The following is a 25,005-nucleotide window of genomic DNA, read 5'->3' as shown; positions in this document are numbered from 1 at the left end:
TGTAGGTCCTTCTAAATGTAATTTTATTCAAATAAACCGCTTTTCAAGACCTACTCCCATATCTTTACATGTCCTAAGACATCCCCGGATGCAAGATTCGAGGAGCTGCCATCCATCCAATCAACTACAGTCACCATCTCGCCTGTGGATCCGAGGGAGACTTCCTTTATCGGGTTGGTGCCAAAAAAGTTGACAAGACCCTCTGTGTTTCCGTAGCACAGAGTGCCCCCATCCAAGGAGGCTTTCACTCTCGTGGAGCATCCCGGAGCCCTGACTCTCTCTTTCTTCTCCTCAAGGGTGGAGGGATCCAGAAGTATGATCTCGTCGCAGCCGGTGGCCATAAGAATGTTTTCCTCACGGTTGAATCCAACAAAAGAATAAGAGCCACAACATCTCTTGGTTATCTGGTTGTTTCTCAAGTCCAGCTGATGTAGGGATCCTTCTCTATTTGTGAATATGAGGAAGTTGCCTTCCTCGACTGCCAGGATGTCATATGCTGAGAAAGGTCTGAAGGAATTCTTTTCCCAGCACCGGGCTTCCTCTCCGATCTCATTCAAGACCTTTCTATTCCTCATATCCACATGTCTGACTCTTCCGTCTAGTCCCCCTACAAAAACAGTCTTGCCAGATGCCTCAGGCGACTGGCAGGTAAGGGGACATCCCAACTCCATCTTCACACTGCACCTCCCTGTCTCCACATCCCAGTCCTTCAGAAATCCATCGAACGACACTGTGCTGAATCTGCTCTCGCATTGAGACGGCATGGCCGACGACACTCCCTTGCTGTGTCCCATGTACGTTGTCACAAGCCCTCCATCCCTCAGGTTGTACAGATACACCTTTCCATCGAGTCCGGAGGAAAGGAAGAGCTTATGTTTCCTGAAGAGATAGGCAGAGGAGACCATGTCTCTGTGGTCGTGGAATAGCATGGTGTTGCTCCTTGGAACAAGAAATCGCCTTGACGGCACCCTACTCAAACTTGGGTCACTCATGGACAGGAAGTAGTTGCTTCTGGACCTCTCCTTCCCGGCGACCAGACAGTGCTTGTTGACGATTCTTCTCAGCGAATGCTCCTCCTTGGCATCTCTTGGACTCCTCCTGTCTTCAGAAACGCCTGCAAATCTGCTCCAAGGGCCTTTGAATCCTCCTATTTCCGACGGGTCTCCAAAGTCCTCTCTGGGCACTCTTTCCTTTCTCGGCTGTGACTTTCTTAGCCTCTTGTAGTCTTTCTCGGACATTTCGTGGCCTCCGTCCATGAAGGTCTTGGCCCGGGTGTTTTTATCCCTTGGATGGAGGTTCTGACGCTCAACGACTGCTTTCTGAAGTCAGATGGCGACAAGAAGGCAACTGTCAAGATATCGAGGGATGGGATAGCCATCAAGGCAGGGGATGGAGAGGTGTACACTGTGGAGCGGAATGAGGTTAAGGATGCAGAGCTGTTCTACGGCGTAAGGAAGATGGCCATACGGGTGTTTGGGAATGCTGTGTACGAGATCAACAATGTGGATCAGAACTACATCGACGAGCTGAAGAGGATATTTTCGGAGTACTTTAGGATTACGCTGTATGTCAAGGAGCTTGAGATAGCCGATGTTCTCTGTGGGGAGCTTGGAATCAACGGACAGAAGGCGCTAGAGTTCAGAAACACAAAGACCATATTTGAGATTCCTGTCGATGACATTGAAAGTGTTGTTGACATAAGGAACGAGCTCTCCGTGTCTTTGAGAGATATGGAGATAAGGTTTGTGTCAGACAGGAAGACCATAGAGGAGATCAAGGGCGGATGCAGCTCCTCTGTCGACGACGAGATACTTAAGATGGAGGGCCTGTCGCTGGCCTATCCAAGAGGGAAGTTCAACTTTATCTTCTTCCGGGACTACCTAAGGCTGGTTGGCAGCAGCTACGACCACAAGATATACTATAAGAGCATCAAGATGCTCTATGTACTTGAGAAAGGGTATATCCGCGACGGGGAGAGATATGTTGTGATTGGAGCTGATCCTCCGATCAGGCAGGGACAGACAAGGTACGACCATGTTGTTGTGGCATTCGATGATGTGGAGAGAGAGCTGAGTGTTAGCGACGAGAGGCTGAAGGGGGAATACTCTGGGCTGCTTTCCGAGATCTTCGCTGAGGTGATGGAGGCTTTGTGTGTTATCAAGGCGGTAAGAAGCAGCTTTGAGTCAAGAGATGGAATGAGATGTCTGAGATGCGCGATGAAGGCGTATGAGGGGCAGCTGTATCCACTGGACGACTGCATGCTGTTTCTGCCCAAGGCCGTTAGGCTGGACCTGGGCGAGATTTCGCTCGTGGAGTTCAGCAGAATCAACCTCAGCAGCATGCAGGCAAAGACATTTGACATGACCCTGTTCTGCGAGGGGCCGTACACGTTCAACGGCCTTTCGAAGGACGAGTTTGGGGCGCTGGAGCAGTACTTCCACGGAAAGGGGATCAAGGCAAGAAGCGAGGTTATCGACGACGGAGCAATCTCCGACTCTGAAGAGGACGAGTATGAGTCAGAAAACGACAGCATGGTTGTGGATTCTGATGAGTATGATTTACAGTAAATCTGAGTTGTTCTCGATTTGCCAGGTTTTAAGAATCAAATATCCAAAACAATGGATTTTTAACCCGCCTGGGGCCTGTAAACAATGTGGACACTTCTATCTCTTGTGGGGCTGGCTGTTTCTCACCTAAATCCTGGGAGTGGAAAGGGCGTGGAGATAGAGCTTGGAGACAGGCTGATAGAGAGCATCAATAGAAACATCGAAAGCTTCAAGAAGCTGACTGGAGAGGGGTTCTTTGGGGGAGAGAAGATAGAAAGATGCTACTGACGGGTTGGGATGTCCCCAAGAGGCGTCTTGACAAGGTGCTGTGCCTGGGCTTAAGGATAATTTTTTTTACCCATCAAAATGGTAAGTGACTTGGGATTGTAGTAGCTCCTGGAGCAGACTAACTTTGTAGGGAAAAGGAACCAAGAAGGTGGGGATTGCAGGCTCTTTTGGGGCAAGATATGGATCGACTCTCCGTAAAAGGATGAAGGCGGTTCTCGAGACGCAGAGAGCCAAGTATATCTGCGAGGCATGTGGCAAGAAGACCGTGAAGAGGGAGGCCGTTGGAATATGGAAGTGCAGGTCGTGCAGACGTGTTTTTGCAGGGGGGTCTTATGCCAAGACCACGCCTGCCGGGAAGATTTTCATCAACATGGTCAAGCAGTACAACACGAAATAAACTTGCTTCTGACTCCCAGGCCTTTACTTTGTCTGGATGCCTAGACTCCTGACACAAAACTTAAACTGTTTTGCAACGGGTTTTACCGCGACTTAAATACTCCTTTCAAAACAAATGGAATGATGCTGGTGTTTTTTACATCTGTGTACTCATTTCAGAGTGGATACGGGGCTTGCAGCAAGCCTGGCAGATATTCGCAAGGTGCCGACTATGACGGGGTGATGGTGCTCAATGTGCTTCACAGAAACCAGCCCCTGACAGTGTTTGACACCAACTACCCCGAGAGGATAAGCCTACCTGCCCTGCTCTCTGAGTTCACTAAGGAGATGATGGAGAACCAGGTCTTCGACCTGAAGTATGAGAGCTTTTCGAAGAAGATATGGCTGGAGTTGAAGAAGGAGCGCTGCATAGAAATAGCCGATGTCCACTCTTCTCTGAAGGGTGTGCGTGTCAAGATCTCTCCATCCTCGATCTACCTGAAGAGGCTTCCAAGCAGCATAAAATTCCAGCTTATATCAGGAGGTAAGTGTCTTACGTCTGGAAACGAGGTCAGATATGGAGAAACAAGCGGATGGACACTTTCATTTGCCGAATGCGAGCCTGGAAAAGATGCCCAGACCTTTGTGATGATTCCCTCGCTCAAAGGTCTGTTAAAGCTAGACGAAAAGGCAAGAACCAGGAAAATGGTTCACAGGATGTACGACACATTCAGAAGAATAGAGAAAATCATAGGCGTGGTTGACATAAACCGGCTGGGTAGTAGGACTTTTTATTAAACAAGCTGCATCTAGTTGCGTTCATTTTGAGCTATTCAATATTGATGCAGATCGGTGCTGAAATGGCGTCTTGATACAAAGGATTGGGCCCTCTGGTATCCAGATAGGTGCAGCCGCTGGCAAGCTCCAGCTCTTTTCCCGAACTGCCCCGAGACATCACTTTAGCATCATTGGATCCAGCCTTTCTTCTAGGGCGCCTCTTAGTCCTTCCATATACATTGCCCTTGAGAAGCCTTCCTAGCTCTGGATAGAATTTGAGATCGAGTCCGAGACTCTCGCTGTTTCTGATTCCTCCATAACTTTCGTCTGAATGCCCTCCACGAGGTACCTCGTGTGTTTCAGGTAATTCATTTGAATTGCATACGGAGTACGGGGGCTCGTCCGGAGGCGTCATTCTTCCCCGAAAGGAAGCTATGCTTGAAGGATGCCTTGTGCTTGCTGACAGGGGCTTCTCAATGATGGTTACTATGGGAGCGCTCGGTACACTCTTTGTCAGCGACTTTATCACAGACTTTGTCAGGGACCTGGTGACAGACACATAGACCGTTGTTGTTGAGACCGACGGGGATAGCACAGAAGACGAGCTCTCCCGGCCATCTCCGTCTGCATCCATCTTCTTGTTCTTCATGTTCAGGTTGATAAAAACAGGCTTTGTAACGCTGCTGTCGCTGTCCTCGGAATCGCTGCTTTCGTAGGACGAGGAGGAGATTTCCAGAGATCTGTCTCCAACATGAATGGTCTCAGGCACCTGCAGCATTTCGGTGGTGATGGTAACATGCTCGTCTTCGTTTGCACTCGTAGAGGACTCCTGATCCTTCTCCTCAAAGACAAACACCTGCTCCTCTCCCTGCCCGCACTTGGAGACCCCGACGCCATTACCGCTGGTCATCCCCAGACACTTGTTCTTGCCCGCCTTGAGCATGTAGCCTCCGTTGCCCATGTCCTTATACTCCCAGTACTTCTTTTTCTTCTGCACAAAAAGTCCTTTCTTCTTCTTGTACCATAAATAAAGCTTTTGGTTGCTCCCTGGAGATATAAGAATCAAGTGCTTGCGCTTTCGCAGCTTCATTCCAAGCAGCTTGAGCTCCTTCACCTTCTTCACTGTAATCCGGAAGGATGCCGACTCTTCCATTCTATCGGATCCAAGCACAACGCCACGCCCATCAAACTTGAGGACATAACCGCTGTTGATCGGCCTTATGGTTACTAAGAAGCTTCTGCAGGCTACAATTCCAAGGAGAAGGTGGACATTGGCCAGGGCCTTCATTTCTTCACTCCCTGCCCACGGGCACTTATCAATGGTTATTCGAAACCGTGTCTTGCTTCCGAGACATCAGCAATGAAACGGAAGTTGAGAACATCACTCACTGATCCAGGAGTCCGCTGCTTCTTTCTATAAAACTTCTTACGTCGTAATAGAATGCCTCCTGGATCTCTGGAGGCAGGTTTGTTATCACGAAATCATAGAGCTTGTCAAATATCTGGTTGATGTCGGCCACATCTGCCATCCTCGTATCCACAAGGCTGTCGACAAACTCGCCTATCTTGCTGTCGAATCCGTGCTTTTCCATCAGCTCCTCGAGCTTGTTCATCAGGAAGGCTCTGTCATCCTCGTTCTTTAGCAGCATCTCGGCATCCATTTTGGGATCGCAGATTTCATTCTCAAATAGAGGGGCTCTCCGAGGCCATATGGTGGTGCTCAAGCAGGAAGAAGTTCCGGAGTGTCTGAGATATCTGCCTCGCAACTACAACTTTGAGACGGGAAAGGTGCTGAGAACAATCAGAAGACTGGGCGCAAAGAGGGTGACTCTGCAGTTCCCAGACGGTCTTTTGAGATACTCCTTTGTGATAATGGACGTTATAGAGAAGTATACGGGGGCAGAGTGCATTCTTCTGAACGACGTTGTCTATGGGGGATGCTGCATAGACGATGAGAGCATTGCTTCCGATCTTCTGGTTCATTACGGGCACTCGTGTCTTGTGCCTGTGGGCGAGATGAGCACAAAGGTTCTCTACATCTTTGTGGATATTAGGATAGACATAGACCATGCAGCAGAAATGATAAGAAGAAACTTCCAGGGAAAGATAGGAGTGATCGGCACGATACAATTCAACTCCAGCATAAACAGGCTGAAAAGGGTCTTGGATGAAGAGAGGGGCGGAGTTGAATGCACTCTTCCACAGATAAGGCCCCTGAGCAGCGGAGAGGTGCTGGGCTGCACGGCACCAAAAATCGAGGGTGTCTCTGCAGTTATTTCCATAGGAGACGGAAGGTTCCATCTGGAGGGTGCGATGATAAGAAACCCGCATCTGAGGTTCTACAAGTATTGCCCCTTCAGCAGGAGGATGACGCAGGAGTCCTATGACCACAGCACCATGCTGAGCGATAGAAAGTCTGAGATCAGGAAGGCATTCAGTGGAAGATCGTTTGGAGTGATACTGGGATCTCTTGGAAGACAGGGGAATAGGAGCATCCTAAGAAGCGTGGTGGACAGGCTGAAGGAATACGATGTCTATCTGATAATGCTCGACGAAATAAGCCCTAAGAAGCTAGAGCGATATAATTTCATCGACAGCTTTGTCCAGATATCGTGCCCAAGGCTCAGCATAGACTGGGGGAAGCTTTTCAAGAAGCCTCTGCTGACGCCTTTCGAGGTGTTTTACAGCGGGGGAGAATACTTGATGGACTACTATTCAAGAGAAGGAAGTGGAGAATGGAAGAATTACAGATAGAAGCTTTAGTTCTAGTATCTGCCCGGTAAGCAGGTGCGCAACATTCAAGAGTTCATAAGGGAGTGTGCCTCCTGCTTCAAAAACATGAACTCGGACCTTAGTGCCTCTATCTCATCGCAGTCACCGCTAGGCCTGATGACGGCCTGCATCTTCAGGAGGATTCTTGAAACCAACTCCTCGACCTGCTTCTTCCTGTAGCTGCTCTGCATGGTCTTGGCAAGGATCTTTGTGATTTCGAGCTCATATGCTTTTTTCACCTTCCCCATTCCCAAGGGCTTTTTCTTCGTGACAAATTGGCCCTTACCCAGAGAACACACCCCGGAAGAACTACGGCCTAGGCCTTTTCCTGACCAGCTCCGACCTACCCGCATCCTCTTCGTCTTCCTGGAAACAGTCAGTTCTTTCTATGGCTCTTCTTGTTTTGAGACAGGGCCTAATGTCATCCCTGCTTATCCTCTGGTGCCTCACAGCATACCCGAGGCCCACTCTTCTCAGCAGGAATCTCTTTGGGATTTTGTTCGTTGTGAATCTTGTGTCCAGGAGCAGCCTTTCGAAAATGTTGTCCATCTCCAGGGCTACGACAGACGGGCTTAATGTCCAGCAACTAAAAACAGTTTTTTATTTCTGCTTATCAACAACGACTCTGTAGTAGATGGACTCTCCAGCCGTTTTCGATCTCCTGGTTATCTCCACGACATCCCCCTGCTTTGCCCCGTAGTATCTTGCAATCACATCGCTTTTCAGGATTCTGGGGAGATCTCCAGGGCCGAGTTTCAGCGTCCTGAAAACGCTTTCGCGCTCCTCCCGGGACAGAACTCTGTGTGGAGGAACCCACGAGTGCTTTGTCTTGTTGAATATCAGCTCTTCAACCAGGAAGATCTCGATGCTGAACCTCGGGGTCAAAGGTATCATCGACATCACTGTGGGGCTTGGGAGCTGCGGGAGGATCAGAATTAGATGGAACATGTTATCCTTTTCATATTGGGACAGAAGCCCCTCGAATGCCTTCTTGCCCATCTTTTCGTCATCTCCAAAGTGTACGGCAACAGGCCTGTCCACATTCACACAGACAAAGTTCAGAGTTGATCTCTTTGTGAGGGCAAGCGGATACCTCTCGTGGAATCCATCCAAGGCCAGTACCTCCTGTGTTGTCGTGTATCCTCTGTCTCTTACCATCTCTATTGCTGTGTTTCTGCTCAGACACAGAGCCCTGAGTTCCAAAGCCATTTCGGTTGGGGATGCTTTTTCTAGTCTCATATCTTGTCCCCATGTATTCGGTGGATGTCGAGAACTGCGAAGGGCAGGACGTTGTGGTAATAGGAAGGCTCGAGAGGGTCGAGGACGGTGTGGTGGTTCTGAAGTGCATGGGGAGGGAGGTCCAGGTGAGACACCAAGGCGTCGAGCTGTATAGGCCGGGGCTGGTTAGGGTCCGTGGCACTGTGGAGAATGGAGTCCTTGTTGAGAGCAGTGTTCGGCCTGTTGGAGGTGAATTTGACATGGAGGTCTATGGCCGGTTTGTGGCTATTGCAGCGAAGTATCCAGACCTGTTCTGATCCAACTGCACAGCCCGTTGTGCCTGCGCCAGATTAAAGCTTACTTGATTGCCACGGTTGTTTTCATTATACAGGATCCCGAGGCTGCTACCAGGCTATATCTGGACAAGCCACAGTTCAAGATAGGATATCCTGAAATGCCTTTTGGAAGCAAGGAGACAATTTCCAAAGGTCTCCACTGGGTGTGTCTCCCCATCAAGCAGTGACTTGTTTATCAGCAGCCCAAATCTTTCTCCACTGCAGCCAAACGCGAAGAAATCCGGGCAGCAATAGATGCCTGTCCCCTTGCCCTTCGATATCCGAAAAACTGCTACCTCACTGTCCGCCAATCTGTCTGCACCGCGCCTGGCTGCTGTGAAGAGAAACATAGAGTCCCTTCCATATGGATTCCTTGCTATTCTGATTCTATCCTCGAAAAATGCTCCAAATAGGTCTCCATCCTTGGTCCTACATGCAAGCACAAATGGCCATTCGTTCTCCCCAAAGCTTTCAAGGAAGGTCCTGTAGGAAAACCCATTCTCAAACGTAGAGAAGAGAAGTCTCCAACTCGTAGAGTACTTGTACCTGTCTTGCAGAGACTCTCTCAGCCTCGTCACAATCTTCTCGGGGAGAATCGAGGCCTTATACTTCTTTCCGTCGTGCATGAGATCAAACTGGAGCTCCGGCAAGTCTGGCAGGCTGCTGTCGAAGAGATAGTCCTTGCAGTTCCCGATGCCCATCACTTTGTTTATAGAGAGTCGCAGCTTTCCAATTTCAACAGAAAGACTAGGAAAAATAAAGGGATTTTATTTCTTCGGCAGCCCCGCCTCCTTAGCCCTCTCGAGCGAGCTAGCGCTAATGTGCCTGAACCCACGGACAACCTTCACCTTCTGCACATTCATCTTCTCGACAACATACTGGGACTCCTTTCCAAAAAACTCCCTGCTTGACGTCGTCCATCTGATATCCCTGGGATTGATTTTGCGCGCAATAAGCCTCCTCTCCTTGTTCGATGCCGTCAGAACCGCCCTGCCATCACTCATCACCTCGTAGATCCCAGACCCTTTGGGTATGTTGCGCCCGGAAAACATCGATACACCCTGGATCATGAAGGGACTTGTTTTTGGCAAAAAATTATTCAGAAACATCCAAAGGTGGTTTATTATTGTTCAGGCTGCAGGGGGCGTGAGCTGCTTGTCTCCCGTCTCAAACGACACTATCGCGTGGATAGGATAGTGGAGGGTGGGGATTCCTCTTCTCAGTATCCTTGCATAGTTGACCCTCACCATCTGGGATGCCGCATCTCTAACCAACACAAAGTCTCTCTGGAAATTGCCGAGGATGTCCGGAAGGTTCTTCATGGTGAACCTCGGGGCTTCCTTTGCATTCCGGTCTACGTCCAAAGGGTTTGTGTACTTGTCGTCGATCACCTTCTGCAGCTTGTCGGAGACTGCGTTGATGCGCCCCATAAAGAACACAGGGTTACTGTCGATCGTGTGCTCCTTGCTCATATCCTTTAGAATACTTGCCATCTGGACATCGGTCTTTTCAGAGTATGCGCTGTACATGTCGACATTCACCACTGTAAACCATCTCTTTGTCTTCTTGTGCTCGAACATTGCCCAGCTTGCATAGATGATCTTGTCGTTCTCTGGATCCCTTATGTATCCGCTCTTCTTGTGGTCGAGAACCAGTGTGTCGAAGACTATTGGGAGATATGTTATCGGTGCCTCCTGGACATTGGAAGAGCCCTCCGACAGGTTCAGCACTTCATAGTGTCCAAGAACCTTCATCGACAGGGCGTCTGCCTCACCCTTCCTGATGGACTGCACGGTCATGACGGTTCCATGCGATGAGTCCAGAAGGTCCCAGCCGATGTCGACCAGCTTGCTCCTGTCGAAGCTGTCCTCTGTCTCCATGTTGAAGTCAACCAGACTCAGGTCTCCAAATCCTTTGTTCTCCCGCTCCTTGAAATGCTTCTTGCCATATCCAGTGAGCTCCCCAAGAGGAATGTCGGGGCTCAACGAGACATCGAATGCTGTGGGCCCATAGCCGTCGAACTTTTCTCCCAGCACCGCAATAGGGAATATCAGGGACAGCAGCATATTGGTTTTGAGTCTCTTTCATCTTGCTATTTATTCCCAAACACGAAACACGACTGTTTCATGGAACGAAACTCCTGCGTTCGACCTTGAAACAAAGAGCGCCTTGGTTGGCTACAGCTGTCCGTTTCACAGGCCCTGCGCTGGAAGACCTTCTTATGCCCCAGGGACGAGCCCCTCCATGCCTGTCATAATCCTGCTGGGAAGGTCGAGAATGTATCTAGAAGAGCTAAGCAGCTGTCTGTCGATACACTTCCGGGTTGTTCATCTGGACGGCGAGTTCAAGGTCATAAGGAGCAAGCTTAGCAACATGGACCCAAACACGGCATACATAGTGGAGAACTGCGAAATGAAGCCTCAGAGATACGAGATCTATTGCCTGGCAAGGCGGAACGAGACTTCGTACTGCATCTTGACTGACGGGGAGCTTTTGTCTTCGAAGCATGACACGCCTGTCTTCTACGTCAAGGAAAGGCTTCCCATAAAAGAGATTCTGGACTCCCTTGAGTTTAAGCTCAACTGCAGCATCGCACACAGGAAAAAGGTTGTTGGGTCAAACTATTTAATGTCTCTCAAGAAAATCATGAATCAGGTCAACACAGAGATGCCTGAGGGCTCGAGGGCCATCCTGAAGGATTGCGAAGACAGGATTCTGAGGATGATGAAGCTCAATCCCATGGAGCTCGATGGGGTTGAGGAGGCATATAGAGAAATCGTCCGAAGCGAGCTGACGGCGAGGGGGTTTGATCTCTGAAGACCTCAGAACAGAATCCCCCACAAGGACATATACATAAGCTCATTCTTTAATTATAGTGGAGCTCCATCTTCTATGCCCTTCAGAAGTGTTTGACAAAGTCCACCAGCACATCCTCGGCCCAGGTTCTGTCGGTCCTGTTCGATAGGAATCCCAGATGGCCCCCCTTGTGAGCTATCACCAACAATACATTTTTGTTTCTCATGCATATCTCCTTGTCTATCGAAAATGCAGGGATGATCGGGTCGTCGTATGTATTGAGTATGATGAACGGGACGCTTATCTTTTCTATGTAGTTCACAGATGACTGGTTCTTGTAGTACTCGTCCACATCCTTGATGTCGAAAATCTTTGTTGTCACCATCATATCTATCTGCTGGACGCTGCTGCACCTCTTTATCACATCTACGTCGTATCCTGCACTCTTGAAGACATCTCTATTCCTGCTCATGTACCTTACAAAGTTCATTGCCAACAGCCTGTTGAAGAACCTGGTGTAGGGGTTCTTCAGGAAGTGGACTCCGATCTTGAAGAAGTCAAATGGGAGGCACACGGCACCTCCCTTGATTATTCGGGGATCAAGCTTCTCCTCTCCAAAAAACTTCGTTACCCAGCTAGCTCCCATGCTGAATCCAAATATCTCCAGTGTTCCGGGATAGTTACAAAGAATGAAATCGACAGCAGCTTTCAGATCCACAGTCCATCCGATGTGGAAGAACACAGGGCTGTTGAGCTTAGACCTGATCCCTCTTGCATTGAAGCAGAAGACCCTGTATCCTTCTCTGGAAAGGTGCCCGGCAAGTCCTCTCATGTAGGTCGAGTTCCCGGACCCGTTGAATCCATGCACTAGCAATGCATTTCTCTTTGTACTCACATCGGCCTCCACAAGATCAAGCAGGATCGATCCGTTGTGGGGTGTTTCCACTAACACGCTTGTCCTCTCGAGAAGAATAGGCTTCCGGAACAGCTGTAGGACGGTCTGGATAGTGCCGAAGGGCGCAAAGAACAGCGGATAGTAGTTTCTGTGCAAGCTCGACATCTTAACAATAGACTCCTTCTTCCTGCCACTGTAGAACACATCCGGGCGCCTGGCACATCTGGTGAAGTAAAACACTGCATAAAGAATGGCCATCTGTATTGCATTGTTCCTCACAATCACCCCAAGTATGCACTGCACTATTTCCTGCATCATTCCTTCCATGGGCTTTATTTTAAGCTGTAACAAATCTCAAAACAAACTTGCATGTCAATAAACCAACATTTCCAATCAAGGCATTAATTTATATAGACCTTCAATCGTACACAGGTAGGCGCAGACTATGTGAAAAGTCTTTCAAGCTCCTCTTCATACTCATCCTTGGTCCTGTGGTCGCATACAACATATTTTCCATACTCAACCCGCTTCAGAGAATACACACAGTCCGCTATCCACTTTGGCGACACTGCAAGACACTCAAACTTTTGCGCCAGATACTCCGCCTCCCTCTCGCAGGAGGATACCACGAAGTCGACTCCGCTCTCGGGTATGCCCACTATGCCTCCATACATCTCTATCGTCTTCACCAGCCATGCCCGGTTGGCTATCTCGGCAACAAAAAACCGATCTCCACCAAATACCCTCCTTCGGATCTTCCTCAAAATCCTCTTCACATTCCTCTGCTTGCTTGCAAAGTACTTCCTGTGCACCTTTCTCAGAAATCCTGCCACCTTCAGTAGCTCTGAATCCCCCGAGGCCACACTTTGTACTTCAGATACCTCCTTTTCTTCTGTGCTTCTAGAGTCATCTTCAACACCCTCGGATCCGCAAGAGGATTCCAACACCATGTCGTCTAGCCTCGAAGCAATCTCCGGATTCCTTATGTCCTCAATTTTCTTCCTTTTGCTCACAAACTCTTCAAGCGCCTTGTTCTCTCCTGCCTCTTTTTCTATCTTTCTCTTCAGCCTCAGTGGATCATTGATATCGACACGGTTGAAGTACCAAAATGGCCTGATCAGAACCAGGTTCTCACAGTAGTCCCACACATCAGGCCTGTCGTCAAGAATCACTATATTCCTGTGATCGTGCGGAAACAGCCTGCTCAGCCTCTTCACGAGAACCCCCTGGTTCTCGTCCCTTGTGATGATCCGGTCGTCAAAGTACTTCCCAGAGGGGTCGATAATCTCAACTATCCTCTCCGCATATGCCCTTGTTCCCATCGTGTACACATGGATCTCATACAGCTTCGAGATCCTCCGAAGCATATAGTCGAGATTGGGCCTTAGCTTCACACAGTATCTGCACCTGTCTATCACAAACTTCACTGTTCCCTCAAGCGAGGAAGTTCCGTACGTCGTGTGAAGAACCGTCTGGTCGAGATCAAGAACCAGAATCAGCTTCATCTGCATCTCCAGAGCCTCCATCTTCTCCTTGTGTATTGCAACTGCTTCTTCGTGTGTTATCTTGACGTTGTCCGTGTTGTAGAGAGCACAGAAGAGATGTGACTCCTCCTGTATTTCCATCCCACACACCCCACATAGTGTGCCCAGTCTTATGGGATGATTACAGCCACCCATTGGAAATAAGAGGATTCTTTCGTTCAAATATATGTTTGTCTCGAGGGCAGATGGCGCACGGTGTAGCGATAGAGGATCCACGGGGGCATGCAAGTCAGGATGGCCGAGTGGTCTAAGGCGGTACGTTCAGGTCGTATTCTCATTGAGGCACGGGTTCGAATCCCGTTTCTGACATCTTTTTGTAGCCACGCCAGAACAAGACCGCCCTGCTCGCATCCCCCATGATTCTCTTTCTTCTTATAGACCTGGAGAAAGAGAACTGGGAGCTGACAACAAGGGACCTCTTCAATGACATCGTTGTTTTTTTGAATGCATACCACAAGTCAAGCCGGAACAACAGAGTCGTGGTTGTGAGTGGAAAGACGGTTCTTTTCGATTCGTCAGAAAGCGACATTACAGAGATATACAGGATAATCGAGCATCCCCACGGATATGATGTGGGAGACCTTGGCTATGCACTTTGCCTGCATAGGGACGAGGAGTCACAGATTGTGATCTTTACGCTTGGAAGGGAGAGAAAGGACGAGTATCTGAGGTATCTGAAGTGTATGTTTGCAGCACAGAGATTCGGAATAAGAGTCAGTGCATTTTCGCTGTTTGAGAACAAGACAATTCTCCAGTGCTGTGCATCGACGGGCGGCGACTACTCCACATCAGAAGATGGATGCCTGAGGTTCCTTCTATCCCTGCTCGGCACGCGGGGGGAGCCAAAGCCCTTGGGATTTCCAGCAACATGCTACTGCCATAACAGGCAGGTGCTACTGGGGCTTGTGTGTCCTATATGCCTTTCTGTGTTCTGCAGATTCGTGCCTGTGTGCAAGAAGTGCAAGAGTAAGTTCAGCTTCACCAAGTACGAGAGCTAGCGAATAGAGGTATGGGCTATCCTTTATTTGATGATGGAACACAGGACTGCCCTGTTTTTCTTTCCAGTCTCCTTGCTTCCTGCATACTTCAGCACAGCCTCTTTGCTCAACCTCAGGGATCCGAAGGAGAGCAGCAATGGCGGGGGACACTTGGAGATAAACTCGGCCAGGAAATGCTCCATCTCCTCGTCGATCTCTCCGAGTCTGTCGACAACGCAGCGGACCACAAATGCCCTAAGCTCTGTATTCGAGGCAATGTTGAACAGATGGGAAACAGTCTCCACATCCAGTGTGTAGTACTCCAGGATCCTCTTGACAAGATAGTAGAACTTATCGGTTCTTACCAGCGGGATATCGCTCCACCTCTCAACAAGATACATGAGCAGGCTGTGCCTTAGTCTCTGGTCTGTGTGGGACAGAAGCTCCAGAACAAACTGCTTCTGGGCCGTGAACTTCGGCAGCTTCCATAGATAGTAGACCAGCGACGGCGTTAGATCCTCAACATCCCTTTCAGTCAGCATCCCGTAGTGGGCGTACACGCTTTCAATGGCCGCTTTATTTGTGTCTATGTCGTTTGACCGGATGGCATCGACTATCTTCTGGACGTCCATGGGGAGCCAAAAATTTGGTCCTATGAGGGGCCTGGAATGCTCCAAAGACTCGGAGACTGCCTTCCATTCATCCCAAAGCACCCAAAAGGATTCAGAGCCGCGATGGATATCGGCGAAGCAAGGAAGATCCTTGCCATTGAACGCCAGGACTCAAGCGTGATGGAAAGGTACATCCAGATGATGAAGATTAACCATCCAGACCGCGGAGGAAGCCCGTACATAGCGTCGAAGATTAACGAGGCAAAGAACCTGCTAACCGCCAAGAAGTCTGCGTTCTTCTGAGATGCCACGAAAAAAACCTCATGGAGTAAATCCTTATAAATTCTTTATTGTCCAAAGCTTTGCGGCCTTCTAATGCTCCTAAGCTTGTCCTCCTCGTTCTCCAGTATCTTCTCGAGCTCCTCTATTTCTTCCAGGTACATCCTTTTCTTTTCTTGCGACAGCCCTGCCATGGGAGAGGATACGTGTGGCTTGTAAACACATGCATCAAACACTCAGGGAAGATAAACATAGATCCCCTCCACATCCTCTATGATTCCTTTGTCCCCAAGAGTCCGAACACCTTCAGAAAACATGGCCTCATCGTACTCGAACCTCTCGGTGTGCTCGGCGAGAATCTCCTTCAGTATGTCCCCCAGGCACATCCTCTTTCTTCTTTTTAGTATGCGCGACACAAGAGACTGGTAGTATGCACTCCTGTCTATTTCGTGTGCCATACAGATACTCTCACTACAGTAAAAGGCCCGAATGTCTTCTCCAACCTTAGACACATCTCCCATCCTGTACCAGTCTCCAGCGCGGACCACAAGATTGCTCTCAACTAGAGACCTGAGGACATCGTCGGTGGTCTTTGTCCCCATCTTCACAAGCCCAAGAACTTTCTCAAAGTCAATCTCCTCATGCTTATTGAAGAGGTCGACAACAGAGTACTGGAGGACATTCATCTGGATCTCCACCCCACGGATCTCCACACACACACTTCCAAGATGCCATACCCAATGCAGCCTCTTCTTGTTGAACTTCGAGTCGTACACCTTCTTTATCATCTCAAGCGGTGCTGGAATTCGAGTGCTCTGGCTCTCTGCCTGCATCGGCCAGTATGCTTGCGTCAGAATCCACACAAATCGGTCCACATCCTTGTTGTAGCTCAGTGAGATGCTGATGTCCGCGATCATCGTCTCGGCCTTCTTCATGAAGTCCTGGTTGCTTTTTCTCTTCATCAGGGAAATCAACTTTCTCTCTTCCTGGAGATTCGGATTCCCCTCAAGCAGCCTCTTTCCAAGCCCAGAAAGATACATCTCATAAAACACATGCTTGTTTTCCACCATCTTATACAAAGTACCAAACACCTGCCGCAGAAAGTCATTCTTTCCACAAAATGACTGACCCAGCCCAGGGCCGTCTCCACATACTTCCCCATCTCCCAGGAACGGCAGCGACATCCGTCCTCCATCATCTGCTCCCTCAAACTCGCTGTCAAGAAACTTAAATGCGTTTCCGCTATTCCCTACAATGCACCCAGAAAACTCAAGCAGCCTTGCTTCCAGAGACGGCTTTAGCCTCATACAACTCGCAGAAAACTCCTTCTTCAGTATCTTGAGACATTCACGGTCCCCCAGAAACCCAACATCTACAACATGCCTAAGCATGCAGTGGAAGACGTACAGTGTTTCAATGCTTCTACTATACACATGGATGTGCTTTTCGCTCTCGTCCCTCACATACCGAGTAAACACCTCCTGGAGAATCGCATATGCAGACTTGAACTCCGACAGGTTCCTGTAAAGAACAGACATCTTCTCCAGAAAAACGTCGTTGTGAGCCTTTCTAGCCCCCGAGCCCCCCTGCAGCTCATAGAAATCGTTTGTTCGATGGCCTCCAGAATCCGTCCTATGCTTGTCACATTCCCCCTCTCCAGAAATCTTTGCAAGAATCTCAACAGGAAGCCTATACATGGACATTATCCTGTGGATCTCGGAAAGCAGGTAGTCCCTTTTGTTCAGTATAAACACCTCCTCAAGTATCATCTCCATCTTTGGCCACGACTCCTCAAGGAATATCTTGTCTTGGATACTCTTCTCATAGAAAATCTTCTCTCTCACATAGAACGAGTACCTCTCGACTTCTTCGCACGCCGATTTTATCTCCTCCGAATACTTGCATCCGATCTTTTGGAGTGCAAACTGCTCGTACCTCTGTGTGTAATACAGCATGGGATTCTTTGCATCCGGGACAATCAGCCGGAACGATTCTATTGCCTCCTTAACAACCTCAATCCTCCCCTGACTCACCAGCTCAAACCCAAGCGTCGTGTGCTTGTACTTCGCAGTCTGCTGCAGCACACATCTTTCCCACAGAAGAAACCCAAGGTCTCGCATCGTCCTTCCTTTCACACACTCGTTCAGGAAGTCGCACAGCTCATCAATTGCAAACACCATCTCCCGGAACTTCCTGAACCCCCTGTTATACTCCTCAATCCAATCCTTGGCATCAAACACCTCCCTCCTTATCTCCCGGGCTCTCATGTAGATAAAGTCCCCTATCTTCCAGTACAGCCTGCTCTCAAGACGGGGAGTGGATGATGTGCACACTACGTATATCTTGTTGTAAATCTCCAGTGCGCTGCACAGACCTCCAGAGGCAAGCTTTCCCAGCTCCCTCTCTATCGAGCACCAGATACTGCTAAAGTCCTCCTCGCTCAATGTTCTTCTTCCTATGTCCATATCCACGGTTTGTTTACCTCAAAACCCAATTATCAAGAGTAAAAACAAACACACTCATCAGGAGGAGGTCCGAGCCAGGAGTCCACAGAGAATGTCTTTCAGGGCATCGTTTTCCTTGCTTATTCTTTCCTCTCTTCTTCTTAGCCCTCTGATTTCCTCCTCCAGACTCTGGTTCTCTGTCTCAAGTGCATTTACAACATCTGCAAAGCAGACTCTTCCAGTACCTTCAGAAAAGTCCTTTGCATTCCCACTCATAAACTCGACCTTCTGGTCCTCACGAGGCTTTCGTCCCTTGGTGTAGAAATCAACAGGGAGTAACTCCCCAGAGTTTCCGTCCACAAAACCGTCTTCCCTTTGCTGTGTCTCCTCATCCTTGCTCTCTAGCATCCACAGGGCACTTCAGCACCCAAATTTTTCCACCCTCAATGCAGATCTTGGCAGACAACTTCAAGGTCTCCGACATCGACAGAGAAGGCAAGTTGTACGCAAACGTCTCGAGGGCATACATGAAGTCCCCTACCGTCGACATTGCCCTTGACTACAACACCGTTCTCTGCAGGCTCCAGACAGGCCACGCTCTTGAAGTACGTATCTTCCGAGGAATCAGTGAGGACATTGAATGCCACTATCTAGTCTGTGGAAGGGTCTATTCCGTGGAGTACAAGGGAGGTCGAGCCCTTGTAAAAGCTTCGTTCGGGGGCCTTCTGCTCAGCATGGATGCTCCCGAGGAGGGGGTCAGAGACATCGGAGACAAGGACGAGATATCCCTGGCGCTTACCTTCATATAGAGCCCTGAGCACATCTATGGCTACTCCTAGAATAAATATCGTTTTATTAGTCTTCCCAGGCATTGTTTAATATACAGCAATTGAAGTACTCTATGTAGTCCCTGCTCTCGCATATATATGCCTCTCTTGAGTCGCACATCCGCAGCACCTCAAACACAGGAAAATATCCATCAGAGTTGCAGCAGCCCTTGAGGACAACCATAAAGTCTCCTTGTATGCCTATGGCCCTGTCAAAGGTGGTTACAAACACTCCAGTATCTCTCCTGCCGGGGACTCCACATCTCACCTTCACGTCGCATCTTCCATTGGATATCCCTTTCAGAAACATCCGGGTACTGAGATCCTGTGCCGTACCCTTCATGTCTGCCACGTCAGGCGTTATTACGACAACCCTTCTGCTTTCATACTCGCTCATCGACAGGATGCAGGAATTCATGAACCTTAGCCTTTCCCTGAACAACTTGCAGTCTATTTGCACAAACCTTATGTGGAGGGAGAATTCGCAGAGAATATACTTGGCAGGCCCTGAGGGGACACCTGGTCTTAGATCCATCATGCTCACCCCGGCAAGATTCAACTCGTCCTCGTGGCCCGAGGTGGTGTAGGCATTCTTTTTCCTCCTTGCGTCAAGAAAATCAGCCCTCCTGTTCGTCAGAATCAACCTCCTGGGCTCGGAGACATTATTGCTATCCAATCTCCACCGACGGATCATCTCCGGAAGATCAGAAAACAGTTCTATGATATTGAAATGAGCACAGCTCGACTTCTCCCCCGCTACAGACCACGGCCGGCTGCATTCATGCACTCCATTATGGTACAGCGATTTTAGGCTTGGATCTCTGGCAACTCCATACTTCCCCTCTGTCATTGCCCACTCGTCCCTAGCAACAACCTCGATCCTTAGCACATCAGATTCCGTCTTTATAAACGAGTCGGCCCTCTGTCCAAAGAGGCCCGAGTAGATAGGCGAGTCTCCATCCCACACAAACACCCAGTACTCCCCTTGGTGTTTCAGAGAAACCTCCATCCTAACCATCTGAAGAGCTCTGGAAAGACTTACCGTGAGCTTGTTGTTGACATCCCATGGCCTTTCTCTCTGCCTCTCTATTCTTTTCAGTAGTATGCTACATCTGACAACAAGCAGATGGGTGCCCTGGAACATAAGGACTTGGCACAGCCCCATCAGAATCCTTCGAAGGTTCTTGATGACATATTCCCCATCGCACATGAGTGAAAACCGTGTCACGGGATGTCTTTTGATGTGGGCCTTCACAAGGGCCATGAGCTTGCATTCTACAGACACCTCATACTTAATCCCTAAGTCCTCACAAAGCTCTTTAATGCTCTCCTCATCTTCATCTCTGCATCTCAGCGCCGAAAGCTCCCGGGCCTCAAAGCAAAGCCTAAGTATCGAGTCCTCATCGTACACGTTTCCTATGTCTTCCAGCCACTTCTCCATCGTTTCATGGGACAGGTAGTACATGCTGGCAACCCTTCCATATTCTGTGCTACAGAACCTCCATGTCCTGGAATCGCCAGCCACCTGTCTATATATCCGCACCATCCCGCATTCCTCCAGCCTTCTGCAGGTGAGAATACCATAGTCCGATAAGGCCCTCTCCTCATCATACAGGTCCTCTCTGCTCAGTCCATAGTACATCGGGTTCTTGGACATCCGGACATACATAAACGTGCTTTTCAGCCACTCCACTGCCGTGCTGACATCCTCAATAGTGCCCAAATATATCTCGGCATTCATCACATCCGCAACATGCTGGAGCAGCCTGCTTTCCACATCCCTGCTATTCTTGAGCAAAGATACATAGTAGTCCATCTTGTCTCCTGTCGTTATCAGGCATCCCTCTCCTCTGCTGTCAAACTGAGGCCTTCCAGCCCTTCCAAATATCTGCAGCACATCCAAAATGCCCACATCAGCAAACCCTCCCTTTGAGGAGTCGTAGAACCTTGTTCCCTTGATTATCACTGCATATGCCGGGAGATTCACTCCCCAGGCCAGGGTCGACGTCGTAACCAGTACCCTGACACCCCTCCTCTTAAACTCGTCTTCCATGTACAGCCTTATTCTTCGGGGAAGGCCGGCATGGTGTACCCCAACTCCTCTCCTTACCAGCTCTAGAAGTGCACCCGTCACGGTCCCAGCCTTCACATTTCTTCTTTCGCCTTCATCGCCCAGAAGCCTGGCTATTCTGATGGTGTCCCCCCTGGAATGTACAAACACCAGAACCTGTTTCCCATTGCTTAGATACTCCCTTACCTTTTCCTGCAGAAGCTCGTCCTCAAGCTGGGGCTTGCTCTTCCTTTTCATCCCGATGACAGACATCTTCAGCGGGACAGGCCTGTATCCCTGATCAAAGCTGAACACATGCTCTGCTCTCAGAAATCTGCCGACATCCTCATAGTTGGGGAGTGTTGCAGATAGTCCTACGATGCGTATGAGCCTCTGTCCAAGCTCTACGTGTCTAAGCACTCTGCACACAATCGTCTCCACAACGGGCCCCCGGTCGTCCTGGAGCATGTGAATCTCATCAAGCACAACAAGTCCAATTCTTCCCTGGAATACACTGTGCTGCCTTCTTGTTGCAACATCAAACTTCTCCGGCGTGGATACCACAACATCACATCTCATGACATCCTCAGCTCCTGCCTCAGTGTCGCCAGTGTACTCCACAACCCTGTGCCCTCCAAGCTTCTTCTTGTACTTCAATGCTATCTCCGTTGCAAGCGCCCTCATCGGAACTACATAGACAACCTTGTCGCCCTTCTTCAGCGCCCTGAGAATGCATAGAAGGGCAACGTCCGTCTTTCCAGAGCCTGTTGGTGCACATACCAGCATATTCCCGTCACTCCTGTATGCAGGCTTAAACACCCTGGACTGAACCGCGTTGAAGGCCCCGTGGTCGAAGTACTGCTTGTCTTCCCCAACGGCATCGGTGTAAACGATCTCCGAGGCATCAACTTCCATGGGAACAGACTCTGGAAAGCTGTATTCTACATAGAAGCCCCTGTCCACCACCTCCTCACTCGGCACAAAGTAGCCCTGGTTCATGCAGATCATCTCGATCTCGTCCATCATCTCATACCCAAGGATTTCAACCAGTCTTTCCTGATACATCGGGTCCCCAAGCGCCTGGGCAATCATGTCTGTTGTCTCCTTTGGAGCTGTCCCAAGGCGAGTCGAGATCCTTCTGACCACCTCGTCCATTTCAGAGGGTGTAGGGCACAATGCACAAATCCGTCAGCCAGCCTTAGGATGTGTGCCGTGGTGGAAGAACTCCTGTGGATAGGCTGGCAGCCCAAAAGAGAGAAATTTTTTCACCCTGGAATGACTCGAAAGGATGCCAAGGAAAGGAAGGAACTGACATACGAAAGGGCCAGGAAGCTCTTTGAAACCTACAGCAGGTTTGCTCTTGTCAAGATTGAGAATGTGGTTTCGACCCAGCTCAAGGACATCAAGAGGCAGTGGGGAGGCAATGCGGAGCTTCTGATGGGAAAGAACTCTGCAATCCGGCGAGCAATAGCAGATCTTGGGAAGCCTGAGCTGTCTGGTGTTTATGACCTCGTCAAGGGAGATGTCTGCTTTGTGTTCTTCAAAGGAAATGCCCGAGATATTAAGAAGGCGATTGACGAGAACGTCAGGGAGGCATGTGCCAAGGTTGGGAATGTTGCACAGAGGGATGTATGGGTTGAAAGCTGTATCACGGGAATGACACCCGATAAGACATCGTACTTCCAGGCTCTTGGAATAGCAACCAAGATCACAAAGGGTAAGGTGGAGATCATCTCTCCATACAAGGTTCTATCTGAAGGAGACAAGGTGGGGCCATCCCAGGCGAATCTTCTTGGAATGTTGAACATCAAGCCATTCTGCTACAAGATGACCATGCATCAGATCTACGAGGACGGAGTTATCTACGACTCGTCTCTGATTGACATTGGAGAAGAGGACATCTTCACATCTCTGAGAAACGCAATAAGCACCGTGGCAGCGGCGAGCCTTGGAGCTGGCGTCATTACACAGGCAAGTATGCCATACAATGTCAGAAATGCATTCAAGGACATCCTCCATGTCTCTCTTGGAGCAGACTTTATGATCAAAGAGCAGTCCATGGTTATGGCTAATTAAAGGACATTTATTCCATCTGCCTTTGGCTTCTGGGCCTTTAATGGACCCTATGCCCATCAGGTCCACGTTGATGGCTTTCGGATGCTTTTGGCAATGGCGAGCACGTCGCACACCATTCTCAGATAGCATATCCCAATGTATCCCAGACCCACCTTTGGATTCAGAACCATGAAGATTGGGGCGAGGCACAGGGATTCGTTTCTCCGGATGAAGAAGAGGAACGACACAGGAAAGAACGAGTAGAGAAGAGCCCCGAGAAATATCCTTGTCGTGGAGACAGAGTGGGGGACACAGACCCAGTCAAGCGTGTAGTATGCCAGCACAGAAAGCACCAGCGGCATGAACATAATAACGTCTATATATGCACCGTTTGTAGGGATGTAAAAGTAGCTTCCATATGGATGGGTTCGCACAAAGGAAATAGACCTGACAAAGCTCATGAATGTCTTCAGGCCTCTGGGGGTGTTCCTCAGCAATATATACAGGCGGTTTGATGGTATGTTTGTGAGAAAGATGTCCATCGGGTCGAAGACCATTTTGCATGGAAAGAACTCTCCTGCAACAAGAAGGAAGTCCGAGTTCGGCTGGTGGTTCTTTAGAGGATGTATAAGCATGCATGTTTTGTCTTCAAACCTAAGGTCTATCTCAAACAGATAGATGCACTTTTCGTCGGGTGGGTTCAGATCGATGACCACATTGATGTTCCTGATGTCCATGGATCTCAGAGTCGAGATCACAGGATGGTAGTTTTCCTTTTGCTCCGGACATCCCTGGATTCTCAAAGTCAATCTTGGCGGCAGACTGTTGAGGACGAACCTGTTGTTGTCGAAGAAGGGCCTGCCGTCCGAGGATGTGGTGATACTAATGTTTCTGTCTAGATAGTGCTGGACAGGTTCGTTGGTTGAAACGTCATTCTGCCTCTTTATTCTGAATGTAAATAGAGGTGCCAGCACGAGAGCTGCCTTCACCAGGCTCTGGTACTTTTTGATGCTTCCGAAGTGCTTGAATAGGCTGTCCAAGATCATTTCTTGGGTACCTGTGTTTTTTTGTTTATAGAGCACCAAATCCAGGCCCGGCGCCTGCGTAGAACACTGATTGGATGTATCGCTCATTATGAGATTGATTCTTGGGAGGCAATTGGATCTTCTTTAGTTTACTCCTGTCAAAACCTATTTAAGTGAAATTCTGTGTGCTCCTGAAATGAAGGTGGGAATAAATGGATTTGGAAGAATAGGGAAGCTAGTGTACAGAATCCTGAGGGAAAGAGGAGTGGAAGTCCCACTTGTGAACGACCCGTTTTTGACGCCTGAGTCTATGGAGTATCTTCTGAAATACGACAGTGTGTTTGGAAGATGCAGAGAGGAGTGCCGGCTCGAGGGCAAGAAGATGGTGTACAAGGGGAAGGCCACCTCCTTGTCGAAGTTCCATAGGCCCGAGGACATCCCGTGGTCAGAGCATGGAATAGATGCAGTGGTTGAAGCCAGTGGGGCATTTACAACGCTCAAGGACTGCGAAGGCCACAGAGATGCCAAGGTTGTGGTGATTACTGCGCCAAGCAAGGATGCGCCCATGTTTGTGTACGGGGTCAACCACCACGACTACGTGTCCCAGAGGATTATTAGCAATGCAAGCTGCACCACTAACTGCCTGGCGCCCCTTGCTAAGGTTATTGACGACAACTTCGGGATTGTCGAGGGATTGATGACCACCGTCCATGCAGTAACAGCCACGCAGAAGATTGTTGATGGAACAGGAAGGTGCTACAGAAGCGGACGCTCTGGGTTGAGTAACATAATCCCTGCAAGCACCGGAGCAGCAACCTCCGTAGGAAAGGTAATCCCGTCTCTTGCCAGCAAGCTGAATGGGATGGCCATGAGGGTTCCCGTTCCAAACGGCAGTGTGGTTGATCTGGTCTGTAGAACAAGAAAGGAGACAACCATCGAGGGGATAGCAGACGCCATCGAGAAGTTCTCAAAAAACAATGAGGGGATCATCGGAACAACCAGGGATAGCGTCGTAAGCTCGGACTTCATCGGAGACTCGAGGAGTTCGATATTCGACGTCACCGCAAGCATTTCAATGGGATCCAACTTCTTCAAGCTCATTAGCTGGTATGACAACGAGTATGGATACTCGCACAGGGTTTGCGACATGCTAGAATATGCATACTCAAGGAAAAAGTGACATTAAAGCCT

General features: G+C 49.2%; 29 protein-coding genes and 1 non-coding gene across 30 annotated transcripts; 13 read left to right on the top strand and 17 right to left on the bottom strand.

Moving 5' to 3' along the window:
• Positions 1–50: 50 nt before the first annotated feature.
• ECU07_1020 (uncharacterized protein) lies at positions 51–1,256 on the bottom strand (the record flags this gene model as incomplete). Its single annotated transcript, NM_001041653.1, has 1 exon — positions 51–1,256. The coding sequence occupies one exon, from the start codon at positions 1,254–1,256 to the stop codon at positions 51–53; it is 1,206 nt and encodes a 401-aa protein (NP_586031.1).
• A 33-nt stretch (positions 1,257–1,289) lies between these two features.
• Positions 1,290–2,567, top strand: ECU07_1010 (FACT complex subunit POB3; the record flags this gene model as incomplete). Its single annotated transcript, NM_001041652.1, has 1 exon — positions 1,290–2,567. The coding sequence occupies one exon, from the start codon at positions 1,290–1,292 to the stop codon at positions 2,565–2,567; it is 1,278 nt and encodes a 425-aa protein (NP_586030.1).
• An 84-nt stretch (positions 2,568–2,651) lies between these two features.
• Positions 2,652–2,834, top strand: ECU07_1007 (uncharacterized protein; the record flags this gene model as incomplete). Its single annotated transcript, NM_001415189.1, has 1 exon — positions 2,652–2,834. One exon carries the CDS (start codon positions 2,652–2,654, stop codon positions 2,832–2,834), a length of 183 nt encoding a protein of 60 aa, NP_001402513.1.
• Positions 2,835–2,912: 78 nt separating this feature from the next.
• Positions 2,913–3,231, top strand: ECU07_1005 (60S ribosomal protein L43; the record flags this gene model as incomplete). Its single annotated transcript, NM_001415188.1, has 2 exons — positions 2,913–2,915; positions 2,965–3,231. The coding sequence occupies 2 exons, from the start codon at positions 2,913–2,915 to the stop codon at positions 3,229–3,231; spliced, it is 270 nt and encodes an 89-aa protein (NP_001402248.1).
• Positions 3,232–3,350: 119 nt separating this feature from the next.
• Positions 3,351–4,007, top strand: ECU07_1000 (uncharacterized protein; the record flags this gene model as incomplete). Its single annotated transcript, NM_001041650.1, has 1 exon — positions 3,351–4,007. One exon carries the CDS (start codon positions 3,351–3,353, stop codon positions 4,005–4,007), a length of 657 nt encoding a protein of 218 aa, NP_586028.1.
• Positions 4,008–4,038: 31 nt separating this feature from the next.
• Positions 4,039–5,274, bottom strand: ECU07_0990 (uncharacterized protein; the record flags this gene model as incomplete). Its single annotated transcript, NM_001041649.1, has 1 exon — positions 4,039–5,274. One exon carries the CDS (start codon positions 5,272–5,274, stop codon positions 4,039–4,041), a length of 1,236 nt encoding a protein of 411 aa, NP_586027.1.
• Positions 5,275–5,371: 97 nt separating this feature from the next.
• On the bottom strand, positions 5,372–5,647 carry ECU07_0985 (uncharacterized protein; the record flags this gene model as incomplete). Its single annotated transcript, NM_001415187.1, has 1 exon — positions 5,372–5,647. One exon carries the CDS (start codon positions 5,645–5,647, stop codon positions 5,372–5,374), a length of 276 nt encoding a protein of 91 aa, NP_001402512.1.
• A 49-nt stretch (positions 5,648–5,696) lies between these two features.
• ECU07_0980 (diphthamide synthase subunit DPH2) lies at positions 5,697–6,740 on the top strand (the record flags this gene model as incomplete). The annotated part of the gene is made up of 1 exon (NM_001041648.2): positions 5,697–6,740. The coding sequence occupies one exon, from the start codon at positions 5,697–5,699 to the stop codon at positions 6,738–6,740; it is 1,044 nt and encodes a 347-aa protein (NP_586026.2).
• A 44-nt stretch (positions 6,741–6,784) lies between these two features.
• Positions 6,785–7,006, bottom strand: ECU07_0970 (uncharacterized protein; the record flags this gene model as incomplete). The annotated part of the gene is made up of 1 exon (NM_001041647.2): positions 6,785–7,006. The coding sequence occupies one exon, from the start codon at positions 7,004–7,006 to the stop codon at positions 6,785–6,787; it is 222 nt and encodes a 73-aa protein (NP_586025.2).
• A 61-nt stretch (positions 7,007–7,067) lies between these two features.
• ECU07_0965 (uncharacterized protein) lies at positions 7,068–7,307 on the bottom strand (the record flags this gene model as incomplete). Its single annotated transcript, NM_001415186.1, has 1 exon — positions 7,068–7,307. The coding sequence occupies one exon, from the start codon at positions 7,305–7,307 to the stop codon at positions 7,068–7,070; it is 240 nt and encodes a 79-aa protein (NP_001402511.1).
• Positions 7,308–7,358: 51 nt separating this feature from the next.
• Positions 7,359–7,967, bottom strand: ECU07_0960 (DNA-directed RNA polymerase subunit Rpb5; the record flags this gene model as incomplete). The annotated part of the gene is made up of 1 exon (NM_001041646.2): positions 7,359–7,967. One exon carries the CDS (start codon positions 7,965–7,967, stop codon positions 7,359–7,361), a length of 609 nt encoding a protein of 202 aa, NP_586024.2.
• Positions 7,968–8,008: 41 nt separating this feature from the next.
• On the top strand, positions 8,009–8,293 carry ECU07_0950 (uncharacterized protein; the record flags this gene model as incomplete). Its single annotated transcript, NM_001041645.2, has 1 exon — positions 8,009–8,293. One exon carries the CDS (start codon positions 8,009–8,011, stop codon positions 8,291–8,293), a length of 285 nt encoding a protein of 94 aa, NP_586023.2.
• Positions 8,294–8,388: 95 nt separating this feature from the next.
• ECU07_0940 (Oxr1p-like protein) lies at positions 8,389–9,012 on the bottom strand (the record flags this gene model as incomplete). Its single annotated transcript, NM_001041644.1, has 1 exon — positions 8,389–9,012. The coding sequence occupies one exon, from the start codon at positions 9,010–9,012 to the stop codon at positions 8,389–8,391; it is 624 nt and encodes a 207-aa protein (NP_586022.1).
• A 66-nt stretch (positions 9,013–9,078) lies between these two features.
• Positions 9,079–9,381, bottom strand: ECU07_0930 (60S ribosomal protein L24; the record flags this gene model as incomplete). Its single annotated transcript, NM_001041643.2, has 1 exon — positions 9,079–9,381. The coding sequence occupies one exon, from the start codon at positions 9,379–9,381 to the stop codon at positions 9,079–9,081; it is 303 nt and encodes a 100-aa protein (NP_586021.2).
• A 60-nt stretch (positions 9,382–9,441) lies between these two features.
• ECU07_0920 (uncharacterized protein) lies at positions 9,442–10,377 on the bottom strand (the record flags this gene model as incomplete). The annotated part of the gene is made up of 1 exon (NM_001041642.1): positions 9,442–10,377. One exon carries the CDS (start codon positions 10,375–10,377, stop codon positions 9,442–9,444), a length of 936 nt encoding a protein of 311 aa, NP_586020.1.
• Positions 10,378–10,555: 178 nt separating this feature from the next.
• Positions 10,556–11,128, top strand: ECU07_0910 (uncharacterized protein; the record flags this gene model as incomplete). The annotated part of the gene is made up of 1 exon (NM_001041641.1): positions 10,556–11,128. One exon carries the CDS (start codon positions 10,556–10,558, stop codon positions 11,126–11,128), a length of 573 nt encoding a protein of 190 aa, NP_586019.1.
• An 82-nt stretch (positions 11,129–11,210) lies between these two features.
• On the bottom strand, positions 11,211–12,329 carry ECU07_0900 (uncharacterized protein; the record flags this gene model as incomplete). The annotated part of the gene is made up of 1 exon (NM_001041640.1): positions 11,211–12,329. One exon carries the CDS (start codon positions 12,327–12,329, stop codon positions 11,211–11,213), a length of 1,119 nt encoding a protein of 372 aa, NP_586018.1.
• A 116-nt stretch (positions 12,330–12,445) lies between these two features.
• Positions 12,446–13,681, bottom strand: ECU07_0890 (protein serine/threonine phosphatase; the record flags this gene model as incomplete). Its single annotated transcript, NM_001041639.1, has 1 exon — positions 12,446–13,681. The coding sequence occupies one exon, from the start codon at positions 13,679–13,681 to the stop codon at positions 12,446–12,448; it is 1,236 nt and encodes a 411-aa protein (NP_586017.1).
• Positions 13,682–13,774: 93 nt separating this feature from the next.
• On the top strand, positions 13,775–13,855 carry ECU07_0885. The gene has a single exon. It is a non-coding gene; the product is annotated as a tRNA-Leu (tRNA).
• A 47-nt stretch (positions 13,856–13,902) lies between these two features.
• On the top strand, positions 13,903–14,544 carry ECU07_0880 (uncharacterized protein; the record flags this gene model as incomplete). The annotated part of the gene is made up of 1 exon (NM_001041638.1): positions 13,903–14,544. One exon carries the CDS (start codon positions 13,903–13,905, stop codon positions 14,542–14,544), a length of 642 nt encoding a protein of 213 aa, NP_586016.1.
• A 23-nt stretch (positions 14,545–14,567) lies between these two features.
• ECU07_0870 (uncharacterized protein) lies at positions 14,568–15,155 on the bottom strand (the record flags this gene model as incomplete). Its single annotated transcript, NM_001041637.1, has 1 exon — positions 14,568–15,155. One exon carries the CDS (start codon positions 15,153–15,155, stop codon positions 14,568–14,570), a length of 588 nt encoding a protein of 195 aa, NP_586015.1.
• A 36-nt stretch (positions 15,156–15,191) lies between these two features.
• ECU07_0865 (uncharacterized protein) lies at positions 15,192–15,437 on the top strand (the record flags this gene model as incomplete). Its single annotated transcript, NM_001415184.1, has 1 exon — positions 15,192–15,437. One exon carries the CDS (start codon positions 15,192–15,194, stop codon positions 15,435–15,437), a length of 246 nt encoding a protein of 81 aa, NP_001402510.1.
• Positions 15,438–15,481: 44 nt separating this feature from the next.
• Positions 15,482–15,607, bottom strand: ECU07_0862 (uncharacterized protein; the record flags this gene model as incomplete). Its single annotated transcript, NM_001415183.1, has 1 exon — positions 15,482–15,607. One exon carries the CDS (start codon positions 15,605–15,607, stop codon positions 15,482–15,484), a length of 126 nt encoding a protein of 41 aa, NP_001402574.1.
• Positions 15,608–15,649: 42 nt separating this feature from the next.
• Positions 15,650–17,878, bottom strand: ECU07_0860 (uncharacterized protein; the record flags this gene model as incomplete). The annotated part of the gene is made up of 1 exon (NM_001041636.1): positions 15,650–17,878. One exon carries the CDS (start codon positions 17,876–17,878, stop codon positions 15,650–15,652), a length of 2,229 nt encoding a protein of 742 aa, NP_586014.1.
• Positions 17,879–17,935: 57 nt separating this feature from the next.
• ECU07_0850 (uncharacterized protein) lies at positions 17,936–18,265 on the bottom strand (the record flags this gene model as incomplete). Its single annotated transcript, NM_001041635.1, has 1 exon — positions 17,936–18,265. One exon carries the CDS (start codon positions 18,263–18,265, stop codon positions 17,936–17,938), a length of 330 nt encoding a protein of 109 aa, NP_586013.1.
• Positions 18,266–18,303: 38 nt separating this feature from the next.
• ECU07_0840 (DNA-directed RNA polymerase subunit RPB8) lies at positions 18,304–18,666 on the top strand (the record flags this gene model as incomplete). Its single annotated transcript, NM_001041634.1, has 1 exon — positions 18,304–18,666. The coding sequence occupies one exon, from the start codon at positions 18,304–18,306 to the stop codon at positions 18,664–18,666; it is 363 nt and encodes a 120-aa protein (NP_586012.1).
• A 46-nt stretch (positions 18,667–18,712) lies between these two features.
• ECU07_0830 (uncharacterized protein) lies at positions 18,713–21,889 on the bottom strand (the record flags this gene model as incomplete). The annotated part of the gene is made up of 1 exon (NM_001041633.1): positions 18,713–21,889. The coding sequence occupies one exon, from the start codon at positions 21,887–21,889 to the stop codon at positions 18,713–18,715; it is 3,177 nt and encodes a 1,058-aa protein (NP_586011.1).
• A 120-nt stretch (positions 21,890–22,009) lies between these two features.
• ECU07_0820 (uncharacterized protein) lies at positions 22,010–22,810 on the top strand (the record flags this gene model as incomplete). Its single annotated transcript, NM_001041632.2, has 1 exon — positions 22,010–22,810. One exon carries the CDS (start codon positions 22,010–22,012, stop codon positions 22,808–22,810), a length of 801 nt encoding a protein of 266 aa, NP_586010.2.
• A 56-nt stretch (positions 22,811–22,866) lies between these two features.
• ECU07_0810 (uncharacterized protein) lies at positions 22,867–23,835 on the bottom strand (the record flags this gene model as incomplete). Its single annotated transcript, NM_001041631.2, has 1 exon — positions 22,867–23,835. The coding sequence occupies one exon, from the start codon at positions 23,833–23,835 to the stop codon at positions 22,867–22,869; it is 969 nt and encodes a 322-aa protein (NP_586009.2).
• Positions 23,836–24,010: 175 nt separating this feature from the next.
• ECU07_0800 (uncharacterized protein) lies at positions 24,011–24,994 on the top strand (the record flags this gene model as incomplete). The annotated part of the gene is made up of 1 exon (NM_001041630.1): positions 24,011–24,994. One exon carries the CDS (start codon positions 24,011–24,013, stop codon positions 24,992–24,994), a length of 984 nt encoding a protein of 327 aa, NP_586008.1.
• Positions 24,995–25,005: the final 11 nt, after the last annotated feature.

The sequence above is a fragment of the Encephalitozoon cuniculi genome, chromosome VII (genome assembly GCF_000091225.2).
Source record: "Encephalitozoon cuniculi GB-M1 chromosome VII, complete sequence".
Taxonomy (NCBI): domain Eukaryota; kingdom Fungi; phylum Microsporidia; family Unikaryonidae; genus Encephalitozoon; species Encephalitozoon cuniculi.
The sequence above is the reverse complement of the archived record's forward strand: the minus strand, read 5'-3'. Positions and strand labels throughout refer to the sequence as shown.